The 14,580-nt window shown below is 40.3% G+C and overlaps 1 protein-coding gene across 1 annotated transcript; it reads right to left on the bottom strand.

Annotated features, from left to right (window-relative positions):
- Nucleotides 1–690: 690 nt before the first annotated feature.
- Nucleotides 691–13,184, bottom strand: LOC117373464 (caspase-9-like). The gene is made up of 10 exons (XM_033969502.1): nucleotides 12,965–13,184; nucleotides 9,923–10,130; nucleotides 7,927–8,004; nucleotides 7,748–7,806; nucleotides 6,426–6,602; nucleotides 5,433–5,522; nucleotides 4,223–4,370; nucleotides 3,291–3,485; nucleotides 2,333–2,442; nucleotides 691–1,124 (listed from the first exon to the last, which is right to left on the bottom strand). The coding sequence occupies exons 1-10, from the start codon at nucleotides 13,094–13,096 to the stop codon at nucleotides 1,005–1,007; spliced, it is 1,317 nt and encodes a 438-aa protein (XP_033825393.1). The 5' UTR covers nucleotides 13,097–13,184; the 3' UTR covers nucleotides 691–1,004.
- Between the last annotated feature and the right edge of the window lie 1,396 nt (nucleotides 13,185–14,580).

Raw genomic sequence — 14,580 nt, 5'->3', positions numbered from 1 at the left:
TATATATATATATATATATATATATATATATATATATATATATATATATATATATATATATATATATATATATTATTTTTATTTTTTTTCCCCATGTGATACTTTTACTTGAGTATTTTTTCTTCTGGTATCTGGAAGACTAAAAGGGAGAGTGAGGGGTTGGGGGTCTGGAGGACTAAAGGGGAGAAAGTGTGTGTGTGGGGGAAGGGGGGGGGGGGGGGGGGGGGGGCCTTCATCCAGGTATCCAGTCCCTGCTGCCAGAAAGCTACAAATTTACCCAGTTTGTTTGCACTAAAGTTGACAAAAAATGACTAAGAAATTAGATAACTCTATTAAAACACCAAAATACAGAGATTTGTAGTGAAAAAAGTGGATTTATTATTCAGTTCCACTTTAAACTTTAAACATTGTTACACATTTTACAATTACATAAAAATGACACTAGTAAAATTTCAGTAGTTTTCAAAATGTTTAAAAGCCAAAATTTAGCCAAAAAATACTACAAAGTTACACAAAACAAAACATGATTGTCACATATTCACAAATGTAAATTCGTCATTTTAAAGTAAGTAGAAATTTATATATATATATATATATATATATATATATATATATATATATATATATATATATATATATATATATATATATATACATTTTTATTATTATTATTTTTTTACTTTGTGGCAGTTTGATTACCATTACATTTTTACCAACTGGACATTCGGACACCACTAAAAATGCCATAACCCTAAAAAAGTGCCCCCTGAAGGAAATAGTGTGGGCATTTGGACAAAGCCTTAGTCTCTCTAATCGCTCCTCCCTACAAAATGAGATTATAATCTGAACTGGAAGTAATATCCAGGGGGAATTCATTCATTCATTCATTGAGTACTCAAAATAGTATTCATCTTAGTTATGAATTCATGGGAATTTTGAGGACGATTGACTGTTCAAATGCTATCATATTCCGTTTTGAATTGTTAATTGCTATAGGAATGTTGTTAATTTTGATGCTTTTGAGCTCGTGGTTGAAAGTAGAGCAGTTTCCGGAGGAAGTTGAAGGAGCCAGGCATCTGTTTGTACAGACCTTTGGCTGAGTTCTGAGACACCTCATTATTCACCTGCAACAAACAACGTGGACTTCAATCCATCAGTCAAAAGGAAAAAACATTCAAAAAGTAAAGCTGCACTGTGGAACTTTTTTTGTGGTGGGTCCATCACCTGTTTGTCTCCATGGAGATATAGTTGTTTCTTTGCCTGGAATCAAACTTTATCTTGCATTTATTCAATTACACTTTACAGCTCAAAAAAACATTTAATGATTTGAAAATAGGTCAAAATTGACAAAAAATGTGGTCCCTATCAGTCCCTGTCAGTCCTTGTTGGCCGTTTGAGATTACCTGCAGTTTGAGATTACATTATGGTCTATGGGAAAAATGCTGTCTGGACTGGAGAGGATTTTTTTTGGCTGCAGTACCTATGAGTGGCTACTAGTCCAACTCAAGATATGCCAGGCAAGGTAGCAATATCTTATCCAGTTATTTTAATAGATCCATGGAGTAAGGACACAGAGGAGGGAGGGTCCTGATGGCTGATACTCTCCTCAAACTGCCCTGACACTGGACTTGATGACTCTACCTGTTGATGTGCACTGAGACTGCACTGTTATTGTATTTAGCTTCTCAATGAGCTTAAGTGAACCTGACTCAGGCCTGAAGTGTGTCACTCTGAAAGTGATCGGGAAAACGCAGAACATCATGGTGAATATTTGAATTTTATTGGTCAAAGCGTCACAACAGCAGAACAAGCTGAAAAATCAAACTTTTGAAAGAAAGAACAGCACAAATATATTTCATGAAGTTCATCCATCTGCACATGTTTCACAGACTAGGGGCTGTGTGTTCTGTGTTTTCTGTATTTTTGCAAAAATAGGCTGAAGTTCATCTGTTTGTGTCCCCATGTTTGTTTTGGTTCACTTGGTTCACCATTGATTCCGCCCAAATCGCAATGCTGCTCTGTAATTGGTCCGCTAGTTGCTGGGCCAAGTTGAAATTTACAGCAGGAGTCTCTCAAGATGCAAATATCACGAGAATCCATTTTGCTTAAATTGGCCCTCAGGGACAAATACAGTGATACTGATTGGGTGGTTGGTACTACTGTGACCAGGCAGATTCCAGATAAGACAATAACAGCTGATGGACCATCCCCCAGAACAGTTACACAGTCCATCTTTAACATTATAACACACGTTTGAGCACAAATCAGACATGTGTCACGTGTCAGACATGTGTGGCGCCATAACAGGCTCTTTTAAAGACTAAACACTTACCATCATGAGCATAGTGACCAGGTCATCTGTGACAGCGCTTTCTGCAAACACTCGGTCCAGAGTCTCCACATACCAGGAGCCAGCCTGAGTATCCCTCCACGACACGTAACCTAGGCCACAGCAGGGAGGGGGTCAATGATTACATAACCTAGTAAAAGCAAAAGTTAAATCTGTGAAGAGTGAAGATGTTTGGCTGCTCATCCAAGCCGCTTCTTCACTTCTGATCATGATGTCTAAAGCCCCCATTCCGGTTCAAGGAAGGATTGTCTTTCCTAACAAAAATTGCTTCTTTAATTCCTCTTTCAAAACATTTCTTTTCTCTGGCTAAGATCTGTACATCACTATCTTGAAAGGAGTGGTTAGTGGATTTGAAATGTACCCTACGTAGCCTAGGCAACAGCACGAACGGGGGTTCATGTTTACCAGGGATATAGGAGGATGGGAGGGCATCTGACACACAGGACACTAAGGAGGATGTGATGAAATTTCTGTGGTGCCTGCACTAGATTTTGGGTTAATTCTCACGTTTATAATCTAATAATATCTTATTTTCATGTTTAAAATAATGACTAAAACATGAAGAACTAGGGTTGTCAAAAATATTGAAAATCAGACACTAATTGATACTAAAACTAGTATCGAAACTAGATCCTCATTTGTGCAGGTACCAATAGTCAAAAAAGGTCACATTCACATGAACCTTTCCTGAATATCTTTAGAATGATCTTGAGCTGTATCTTTCACAAGTATAAGACACATAGACTAGTGTACACCCATGGACCACTATGAACCTACTGGACACTGAGGATTACACAAGGCCACATGGGAATAGAAAACAAAGTACGAACATTTAATGTTGAAAATCACATTCTATTGTGTAAAGAAAGAGGGTTTTGAAATTTTAGTAAGAAGAAACAAGTTATTTAGTTATTTCAGTGGTAATGAAATAAAGCTGTACCGGGAAAGGTGGAGTAAGAGACGAGAATGTCGCTGGGCGTGGGCAGGGAGGCTCTAGCGTCGGGTTCGTCGGACACACTCAGAGAGTCACTGCTGGACGATGTAGGAATAGCGTCAGTCTGATCATCCTCACCTCCGCCACATGGGGGCGCTGTCTCATCCTCAGGGGACACCTCGAAGCCTGTGTCCTTCTCACCTGAAACATAACAATAACACAGGTGAATAAAGTCCTGTATTTAATGTTTCTTTGGAGCATTCAGGGTGCGTTTGATCTGAGCACTAGATCAGAGTTTCTCAGGTCGGCGAGCTCCTTCAGTTGCAATAAAACAGCTCTTCAGTTTGTTTCATTTAGTAGTTTATAGTTTTTGCCTTATTTTTTATTATTTATTCATTCCTTGTTTAGAACTACAGGGAAAATTATGTAGTCGACTTTAAGACCTGGTTTAGTCTTAGATTAGACCTGGAATAGTCCTGTTATAGACCTGGTTTAGTCTTAGATTAGACCTGGAATAGTCCTGTTATAGACCTGGTTTAATCCTAGATTAGACCTGGAATAGTCCTGTTATAGACCTGGTTTAGTCCTAGATTAGACCTGGAATAGTCCCGTTATAGACCTGGTTTAGTCCTAGATTAGACCTGGAATAGTCCAGTTATAAACCTGGTTTAGTCCTAGATTAGACCTGGAATAGTCCTGTTATAGACCTGGTTTAGTCCTAGATTAGACCTGGAATAGTCCTGTTATAGACCTGGTTTAGTCTTAGATTAGACCTGGAATAGTCCTGTTATAGACCTGGTTTAATCCTAGATTAGACCTGGAATAGTCCAGTTATAAACCTGGTTTAGTCCTAGATTAGACCTGGAATAGTCCTGTTATAGACCTGGTTTAGATCTGGTGTAACTCTGGGAGCATACAGGGTGTATTTGGTTTTGTACCTCCTCCACACGCCTGGATGAAGAAGAGTTTGGGTTTGCCCTGGAGGGAGGGGCAGTGCTGACCGTTGAGGAAGTTTGTGATGTGTTGCACTGGGACATAGAGCCCGTCCACGCCGTAAACCGCCCCAGGAAACCGGTTATGGCTCACCTGAACACAACAACAATGTCTCAGAAAGTTTTTATGTTATAGAAATGTCATATTGACCAGAGAGTTGAATCAGAACATTTACTATTACCATAAAACTGCACTAACTTTTCAGGTTGGAGGTCCGTCACTTGCTTGTCTCCATGGAGATGTTAATGCTTTGCCTGAACTGTCCCACAGTATGGCAGTAAACATATCCACCTTGCATTTACAGTGGAGGTGTTTTTATTGCTGAAAAAAAACCTGGGCAAGCATTCAATCTTTCTGTGCCCTGTAACCTGTAAGTTAACGTGGTGGTATCATCTGCTTGACCCAATGGGGATAAATAAGACTAATGCCATACTGTGGAACATTCCAAGCAATGCAACAACATCTCCATGGAGATGTTGATGGAGAAGTAGGCGGCAGACCCTCCACCAGAATCATTACAAAGCATATCTTTTTGACAATGATCTTTATGACAATGTTACATACAATTTATAGAATAATAGACAGTTTCACAGTGGCTCAGTTGGTAGAGTATTTGCCCACTGATCTGAAGGCTGGCAGTTCGAATTTCGCTCTCGACATAAAGATCACTGGTTGAGAGGTCAGATCCACCGACCCACAGGTTGGCGGCGCGTTTCTAGCTCCCACAGATGAATGCTGTTTTTGTGTCCTTGGGCAAGACACTTAACCGTCCTTGCCCCCAGTGTTTGCATCATAGACTGTATAAAGAACTGGACTAAGTGAGTGTGACGTCATCCACAGTGTTCGGCTCCAGTCAAATGAAGCTCATCGAGGCTAGAGCAGCTATAGGGGTGAATTTGGAGCGGAGTTCCAAATTTGGAATTCTGACCGCGAGTATCATAGCAACCAAAGAGCCAATCCAGAGTGAGGCTGTTGAAGATAACCCCCCCTTCCAGCTTGCACCACTGGTTTACCAGTGAGCACGTGCTTAGCAATGCTGTCAATCAAACTTGTTGCTTATGCCGGTAAGTACTCAACATTAAGATACATTTTCTGATTTCAAGTAATTTCAAATTCATTTGCACAGCACACACACAGAGACAGTAAAGTCTGTACCTCAGTCCCATGAGAGAGCATGATGACCACACAGCAGTCGAAGGCAGAGTGGTCCTTCTTTGAGAGGGCGGACAGCGCCAGGCGGATTTGCTACAAAACAAACTAAAGTGACTACACCAGATATCACAATGAAATAAATCGGAATATTGAGAAAATTGTTTTAAATCAGACCTAATCTGCAAACTTGACTTTTAAGAGCTTTTAACCATGTTATAGTTCCCATCAACATTTACTCACCCGAAGTGATACATGCATGTAATCTTTAATCGGCATTTTCCTGATATACCTAATTTTCACCTCCACTGGTACTGTGGACGTACTTACTCCATTCTCCATTTTCTGATACTTGTAGGATTCAGCAGAATTGCAAAGTCATTTTGGTACAAATGAAAAAAGTCTGCTACTCTGGCTTCACTGGCTCCTGTGGCTCAGAGACTTTAAAGCAGCTTGTGAACAAGTCTCTTCATGGCCCAGCACCAAAGTATATCTCCCACATGTTAGAGCCATATGAACCATCTCACACTGAGGACTTCAGGGACCGGCCTCCTGCCGATGCGAGTCAGGAGTAAACCAGGACGAAACAAGGACTGAACCGTGACTGAAACACCAATAAACCAGGACTAAACATGGGGAAACAGCATTTCAGTTTTCTGCAGCTTAAACCTGTATAAGTGTTCCTGAAGATGTGAGCCAGGCCTTTACTTTGACAATGTTCCAGACTCCAACAGTTCTATTTAGCTGTGCATATGACTGAAAGGTTTTTATGCTGCCTCTTTTCTATTATTGTCTCTTTTTGATGTCTTTCTTATTCTGTAAAGCATTGTTTTCTAATGCGGAAGTCAGTGGACTCATTTCTTGTACCAAGTTGTTTTAGATAAATTTAAAAAAACAAAAACAAAAAAACACCAAATGCCTAGATCCGGCCCTGCCCTCCACCATAAAAGTCCCATAGAGCCCCTTTAATTCGACATTCTAATATGGATGCTGGCTCACCTTCTGTTTGAGATTGGTCTTGACTTCTACGATGAAGTTGAGGTTTGTGAATCGTCTCTGGAGTTTGTCACAGTCGATGTTTGACCCGATGCGGTTACTCAGTTCACTTTTGGGCTCAAACTCCATGTTGTTTATGATCAGGCAGTGACCGCAGGGAGTGGCGTCCATTTTGTAATTCTGTCACACAAACAAACACAAAAAATATATTTATTGGTTGGAATAAGATAAAAAAAAAAAAAAACGTCTTATTCTACTTGCAAAAATTAAAGGAACTGTTTGTATCTTGCACTCTCAGTTTTTAAAAAGGTACTACAGTCACAACTGACCCCGTGTCCAGAGCCTTAATCTGCAGATAGAGACACATACAGGTGTCTCATTCTCAGTTTATGGACAGGCCTCATGTGAAAGAACGTCCTGAATTCACTCACTGCAGAGGCCGCACTAGCCCTGATTCATGATTGACTACAGGTGCTGGGGTTTAGGTAGTGACCACTCAGATCAACGAGAGACATTTTAGGTTTAAACCAACTGGATTTCAGCTTTGAAATTGGCAAATGATGAATCTGGAGCCGAGATCCATATTTGGAATTCCGACTATAAGTATCATAGCAACCAAAGAGCCAATCCAGAGCCAGGCTGTTGAAGGTAACGTCCCTTACTGCTGGTTTAGGCGCTTAGCAACACTGTTTATCAAACCTGTTGCTAACGCTAGTGGGAGTGACCTCAGGGAAAGAATCAGAATCAGAATCAGAAGACTTTAATTGCCATAGTCTGTGAACACAGTTCACAAACTAGGAACTTGATACGGTGAAAAAGTGCAACATAAACACACTGAATAAATACAAATACAAATAAGGGCATGCACAAAGTTAAAAAGATATGCTTAAAAAAAAATCAAATGAAATACTTAAAGGGAGAAAATATGTACAACAGCAGCATCAGAACAACAGTGCAAAGTGGCTTATTAAAGTGACCGGTGTTATAAAGTGTCCAGTATAGTGCAGATATTATAAAGGCGCCTGATTGGTCTGTTATTAATGTTCATATGTTGACTTTCTGACACAATAGCAAAATAAAAACACCATGATCATGTAGAGTGGGTTAATGCAAACATTTGAAGACCAAAATGACGAGTCTGACAGCAGTAGTTACAGAGAGAGGGGCCACAGTTTTTCAAGGTAAAGTGAATTGGAGCCAGAGGCAATGGAGCCAGAAGCACACCCACAATCACTTCTTATTTGGAACGCGGCGGCTAGCAGGTTAGCTACATCCATTTATATATACAGTCTATGGTCCCTCCTCATTATTATAAAGGCTCTTACCTGAATACTGTCTCTGCGTGTTCTTTGTGCTTTTGGCCTCAGAACGTCTCCTTCAGGAGCTGTGTCAAAGTCAGTAAAAACATTATTTAACTGTAACGTTTGTAATCAAATGGTTAAATTAAAATTATGAATGAATATAACTGAAAATATCAGACTAATGTAAAGAGACAAAAGCTCACATGGGGTTGGAGTGGTGCTGGGTTTCTGTATCGGAGTTATGGGAGCAATTATGATCTTTTTATCATCCATTGGAGGCACTGTAAAACAACATGTGGATTCATAAATAACACAATATAACACAAACTCTGTTCTTAAGATGGGGAAATGCCTATGTTGCACCACAAAGTACAAGCACAGCAGAAGAATAAATTATGCATCAAGATAGATAACTACTATTTAAAGAGGGGATATTTTACTTCAGTGGGGTATTAACTGTAACACATAACATATTTAGATCACCATGTTACCTTTTATTTTGAAAATGCTATTTTCACCAAAAGCAACGTTTAAACATGTGTACTTTTGTTTTTGAATATCTGAATCTCTCTTTACTCTCTGCCCTAAGTCATTCCCCCTTCAGAGCACTATCACAACTCAACCAGCTGCATCCCCCTGATGAAACTGCTGCACATCACATCAGGTTTGTCAAGTTGCTGTGTGCAGTTTTGTATCATGTTTTTGTATATTTATGGAAAATTGTCAAGTGGGAGCATGGGTGACGTCGGGCTTGTGGGCGGAGCATGGGTGATGTAGGGCTAGTGGGCGGAGCATGGGTGACATAGGGGTAGTGGGCGGAGCCTTGTACAGAATCTTACAGCTAAACATAAGAAGAGTTCGAACAGGGCCTGGCAAAGATTACTCAAACATGCATGGATGACATCTAGAACTTCTTCAGGCATGTTTTTGATGAGGGAACAGCGTTATAAAATGGCAGAAAGCTCAGAAAGATTCAATTCAATTCAATTTATTTTTCACAATGGTCAACGTTTAGTAAGGCACATACATACACACGCGTAGCAACATACACACACACGTATCAACATACTCATCTACAATTCTGCGTTTACATGCTATATATGGAAGTGTATATCATTCACCTATTCCCAGTTGACCCTGTGAAAAACATGGAACCCCAAAAAGCTGAAAAGCTTATGCTTATGTAATGGGGAATTTGCATAATACCCCATCTTTAAATAAGATGGCAGACACTGGTATTTTCATAATTGTTGCTATTTTCCTATCAAAATTTCCCAATAAAACAACAATAAAATCAATTTGAGGCTGTGCCAATATTTGTAGCTCACACACAATACTGCAAGTATATTTTTAAATAAAAGCTAGAATGATGATGGAGGCAGGGCCTGTATAACTCTATATAAATCTATGAGAGATTCACTGGTTTTGAAAGAAATCTTCAAACTTATGATCCACACATGTTGGATCTTATCATGATTTGTTTGGGATGGGCTCAACAAAGTTGTCATTTTAAGGCTTATGGCTTAAAGTTCTTTCAGCTGACGACAGTCACGTCTTTGGGGTTGAATAATGGCACCACTTACTGAAGCTGTTGTGAAAAAATAATTTGAGTTTTGTTCATTTATACTGACAGAAACTGATGTTGTGCCAGTCTCTGTTTCATGTGGATAGGACCAGTAATTACAGAGATATTAGGTCAACACATCTGCGATCTGACAGTTACACAGAAAACTCCACCTGAGGATTCTGACCTCTGACCTCCAGCTCAGGTTAAACTAAAGGGATTCTACGGTGTGCTGAGATCGTATAAATGGTTTCTGCTTTCCGATAACTTCAGATGTTTTTTTTTTTTCATTCAAAGCAAAATAATTTGTATTGTTTAAATGAAATATCAAACAGTTTTTCACATCAAGATTTATGTATCTAATTGAATTACAAGGTGTGTTCCGCAGTATGCCATTAAACTTATCTATGTCAGTGGAGACAAGCAGCTTACGCCGCCTGATTAGAGTTAAAGGTCACATCTGTGTAGAGGCAAGGGCGCTCACATTAAGAACACATATGCAAATGCAAGATAGACATGTTTAATGCCATACAGTGGAACATTCCAGGAAAAACATTAACAACCACATTTCAAAGCAGGCAAGTCTACTGCCTTCATATGGGGTCAAATGAAGAGGGCGTTCTAACCTCCCTCACCTATAGGCAGAGGCTGAGGGGTGGGCCGATGCACAGGGGGGGCTGATGGCTGCAGCGTGCCCAGAGGAGAGCCTTCCTTCAGGGCTTGAACCAGTTGCATCTGCCCTGTCTCCTCCAGACTCTCCACAAACAGTGAAAAAGCTCTGCTCCCGCGAGTCTCGATGTCCCGGGCGAGCTGGCGTGCCTGGTCCCGCCTGGTGCCCGCACTCTGCAACCACCACAAGAGGGCAAGTTAGCAGAAACAGTTGTAATTTTTTAACACCAAACTTTTGCCTCTACGTGAGTCAGTGTTTCCCATTCATTTAAGAAACTATGGTGGCCTTTTCAGTCCAGTTTAAAAAATGCAGTGGGGTAGAAAGTACAGATACCTACTTTCAAATGTAGTGAAATAAAAGTAAAAACTATTCACTGTAAAATGTACTTAAGTAAAGTACATATACCTAAAATTTGTACTTAAGCACAGTATTTTATTGCTTGTACTTCGTTACATTCCATCACTGCTTTTTTATGTCAGCAATATGAAGTGATTAGAATATTTGTGTTTCTTGTAGCTCCTTCAGATATGATTTAGTTTGACTCATTTTTGAAACTGAAAATATGAATCAGATGTTATGTCCAGTCACTTACTCTTAAAATGACTTATGGCTGAATTTTTCCAAAATTTAAATTTTTAATCTTACTTGAGTACTTTCAATTCAGACTTTGTACTTATCCTTGAGTAGAGTTATTTTGAAGTAACACTTCAAAATATCTCTACACTATTTTGAAGTAACACTTCATTTTTGTCCACTCCCCCAGTCACCTCCGTTTATTAGTAATCATGGGGTTTGTAATGAACGTTTTACAATGTAGTTTTTTTTTTTTTATGTTTTAAATGGACTTGTTTGTTTTGTTTGTTTTTCTGCTCATTGGGTTCCCCTGTATAACTAAAGATAAAAAAGAAAGAAGCCTCTGTGGATTTGACAGTTACACTATGTTAGTCATTTTGTTGTTCATGAGGTGCGACCATATGTTCCCAAATTACACAAATAGTAAAAGAGTGGTTAAGGAGCGTGACCTCATTTTGATACATGGACTGGGTCTCTAGTTGGCATGAGCAATGAATATTTACACATTTGTGGGGTTTTTTAGGTCATTACATTTTAAGTTTTCCCCAAAACTACTATTGATACTTTGCAGATGATGTCATCAATATTCCCTGGTTGTGTGAAGCTAATTCAAAGCACTGCTCTGTCAGAAGCTCTGTTAGACTTTAATCTGGGCTTTATCTGACCATAAAGAAATGACATAGCTGGAGCTACAACATTTGATTTGATTTGTGATGTTTAAAAAGTCCCTCTCATATAACATTACAGTTACAAGCTAGCTAGCATTAGCCAACAGTTTTTCAGTTAGTCACGCTCAGTTTTTTGTGTAAAATCTAACTCATACCCAGGACCATGAACGCTCAGATTGATCACAGAATCAGAATCAGAATCAGAAGACTTTTATTGCCATAGTCTGTGAACACAGTTCACAAACTAGGAACTTGATACGGTGAAAAAGTGCAACATAAACACACTGAATAAATACAAATACAAATAAGGGCATGCACAAAGTTAAAAAGATATGCTTAAAAAAATCAAATGAAATACTTTAAGAGAAAAAATATGTACAATAGCAGCATCAGAACAACAGTGCAAAGTAGCTTATTAAGGTGACCGGTGTTATAAAGTGTCCAGTTTAGTGCAGATATTATAAAGTGTTCATGAGACAAACAGCAGAGGGGAAGAAACTGTTCTTATGGCGAGAGGTTCTGGTCCCAATGGACCGTAGCCTCCTGCCAGAGGGAAGTGGCTCAAATAGTCCATGTCCAGGGTAAGAGGTGTCAGCTGCTATACGGCCTGCTCGCCCCCGAGTCCTGGAGACGTACAGGTCCTGTATAGATGGAAGGCTGCAGCCAATCACCTTCTCAGCAGAGCGCACAATGCGCTGCAGTCTCTGTCTGTCCCTGGCAGTGGCCCCAGCGAACCACACAGTGATGGAGGAGGTGAGGATGGACTCAATGATGGCCGTGTAAAACTGCACCATCATCTGGACTGGCAGCTTGCGTTTCCTCAGCTGCCGCAGGTGGAACATCCTCTGCTGGGCTTTCTTGATGAGGGAGCTGATGGTCGGCTCCCACTTGAGATCCTGGGTGATACAGGTGCCCAGGAAGCGGAAAGAGTCCACAGTGGTGATGGGGGAGTCCGTCAGGGCGAGGGGAGGCAGGGGGGCTGTGACTTTCCTGAAGTCCACGATCATCTCCACTGTCTTCCGGGCGTTGAGCTCCAGGTTGTTGCTGCTGCACCAGGACACCAGCCGGTCCACCTCCCTCCTGTAGGCAGACTCATCGCTGTCCGAGATGAGTCCGATGAGGGTGGTGTCATCCGCAAACTTAACCAGTTTGACGGAGTCGTGGCTGGAGGTGCAGCAGTTGGTGTACAGGGAGAAGAGCAGGGGAGAAAGTACATAGCCCTGTGGAGATCCTGTGCTGATAGTCCGAGTGTCCGAGACATTCTTCCCCAGCCGCACGCGCTGTCTCCTGTCTGTCAGGAAGTCAGTGATCCACCTGCAGGTGGAGTCAGGCACGTTGAGCTGAGCGAGCTTGTCCTGGAGCAGAGCAGGCTCCTGAAAATGTGCTCTTTAAGTCACTTTTTGTATGGTTTTTTTGAGTTTTCACACAGTTTTCAGACTTTTTTGACAGTGTTTGCTAATGTGTCCATGGTAAGTGCTGAACATTCCACCAAAGAGATACATGTAGAACAGCTAAATCGTGATGTCACTGCAAAGTATCAGTAGAGAAATATCCGCCACCTCTTGTCTCTAGTCTAAACATTATTAACATGATCAATAATCTTCTGGGCTGACTTTACGTGAAGACAATATGACGACACTAAAGATCATTTCGGTGATTTTTATTTTATTTTTTTATCAATACCATCTGAAGTTCTTGTTGTTTCTGTATTTGAATCACAACCCAATAAACAGCTATATTACTGGTTCATTTCAGAGTGGTCCTACCTTAATCTCGTCGATCATGTCTTGTGTAAAAACCCCTTTCTCCAAAAGCAGATCGTACAAACTCGACGGGTCCAGTTCTTTCACGAGGTGAGTCCTGTTGCGTTGGAGAATCTTTTTGTGCCTTTCGTCCATTTTCCTCCTTTAAAACACCTCTTACAAACTCAAAATACACACGTAAAAACTTCCGAAATCTTAATTTATGTGGCTACTTTTAGAAAACGTATCAAAACGTGTAATTCAAATGTATATGTCAATAACAACACCGGTTTCGCTTTTGTTTACAGCTTCCACACGTATTACGAGCTCCACTTCCGTGTTTACATCACCGCTGGCTGTGATTGGTCCGTAGTGTCGTGTGTGTTGAATTTGTACTACAGCGTACGCCTACTTTAGTATTTCAATCACTGAAGACAGAGATTGTATGCGAGATTATGAGAAACGGTACGATGAGTACCAAATCAAACGCATCCCAGCAGAACCGAAGAAAACGAAATACTCAAACTCCCAAAAGTGCTTTCGGTCCGTTAACACCGCCCCTTCAGCAGATGCCGGAGGAGAGAAGGGATGCAGACGAGAGCATCTATTAAGAAACCTGTCTCCAAATGTTTTAAGAAATGCGTCTCTGCAGCGGATAAACGAGCGCATTCGAGGTGAGTTCCTGCGCAGAAAGAGCTAGCGTCACTTAAATAAAATATACAGAGATAGATCAATTCGTTTTTGATAGAATTTTACATTTTTGTCGCCAAATCCAGCGCAGATGAGCTAAATATCAGAGTAAATGCATTTTTAGTTGTGTCAAAAGCAAACGACAGCAAATGCATTAGAATCAGATGGTGCAAAAATGGACCTACCATCAAAGATATTACACAACATGGACTCTCATGAGCTTTAAGTCATGTTATAATGATGTTACCTCCTCAAAAGCATACCCGGAGTTGTGTTTTGTTTCATTCACACATGTTTGAGTAACACTTTATTATTTGTCTGTCTACATCTCCAAAGCTCAAAACGCTCTGTTCCACCTTGTGATGTCATGAAGTAGTAGTTTTCAAGTCAACAGCTGCCTTTTGTCTTTTGCTCAGTAGAAATGAGCAATTCTAGTGCTGAAACTATCCAAATAATTGTAGTGATGGTGTATGGAGTTTAAAAACATAGTGGAGCACTCCCTGTATTACCACATGACATCACAGAGTGTTTTTTCTGTTTGAAATAAGAACTCAGCTTAAATATGCAGAGCTTGTGTGTTAAATATCTATGAATGAAACAAAACACAACTCCAGGTCTGTTTGTGATGAGGAAACTATCTTAACTGTGTAGTAATGTTATGTCAAAGGCAGTATAACTTGAGGGCTGGTAGTTTGATAGAGTCCTTGGGCGAGACACTACTTACCTATGTGAATTTGTGACAGATTTTTGGTGATCTCTTCCTCATAATTGTACTCCAAATGTAATAGACATAAATAAGTGCAACAGCTGTGTGATCAGCGGCCCAGTTTTGTTCTGGTATATTTAGGACCTTTATTATGTGATCACGGCCCAGTCTCTAGCCCACTTCTGGTTCACAACCATCCTAATAGTAAGAAATTTAAATGAGTGTTGCCACGATACTAAAATTT

Source organism: Periophthalmus magnuspinnatus, chromosome 7 (genome assembly GCF_009829125.3).
Source record: "Periophthalmus magnuspinnatus isolate fPerMag1 chromosome 7, fPerMag1.2.pri, whole genome shotgun sequence".
Classification (NCBI taxonomy): Eukaryota; Metazoa; Chordata; class Actinopteri; order Gobiiformes; family Gobiidae; genus Periophthalmus; species Periophthalmus magnuspinnatus.
This window is presented reverse-complemented; position numbering and strand designations above follow the sequence as displayed.

Bases quoted from the DNA above. Each gene is read 5' to 3' on its own strand.
- LOC117373464 (XM_033969502.1), bottom strand. From the start codon at position 13,096: ATGGACGAAAGGCACAAAAAGATTCTCCAACGCAACAGGACTCACCTC. The intron at 10,131-12,964 runs GTAGGACCACTC...TGGTGGTTGCAG, and splicing joins ACATGATCGACGAGATTAAG to AGTGCGGGCACCAGGCGGGA. The intron at 6,603-7,747 runs GTAAGAGCCTTT...TTTGTGTGACAG, and splicing joins CACGCAGAGACAGTATTCAG to AATTACAAAATGGACGCCAC.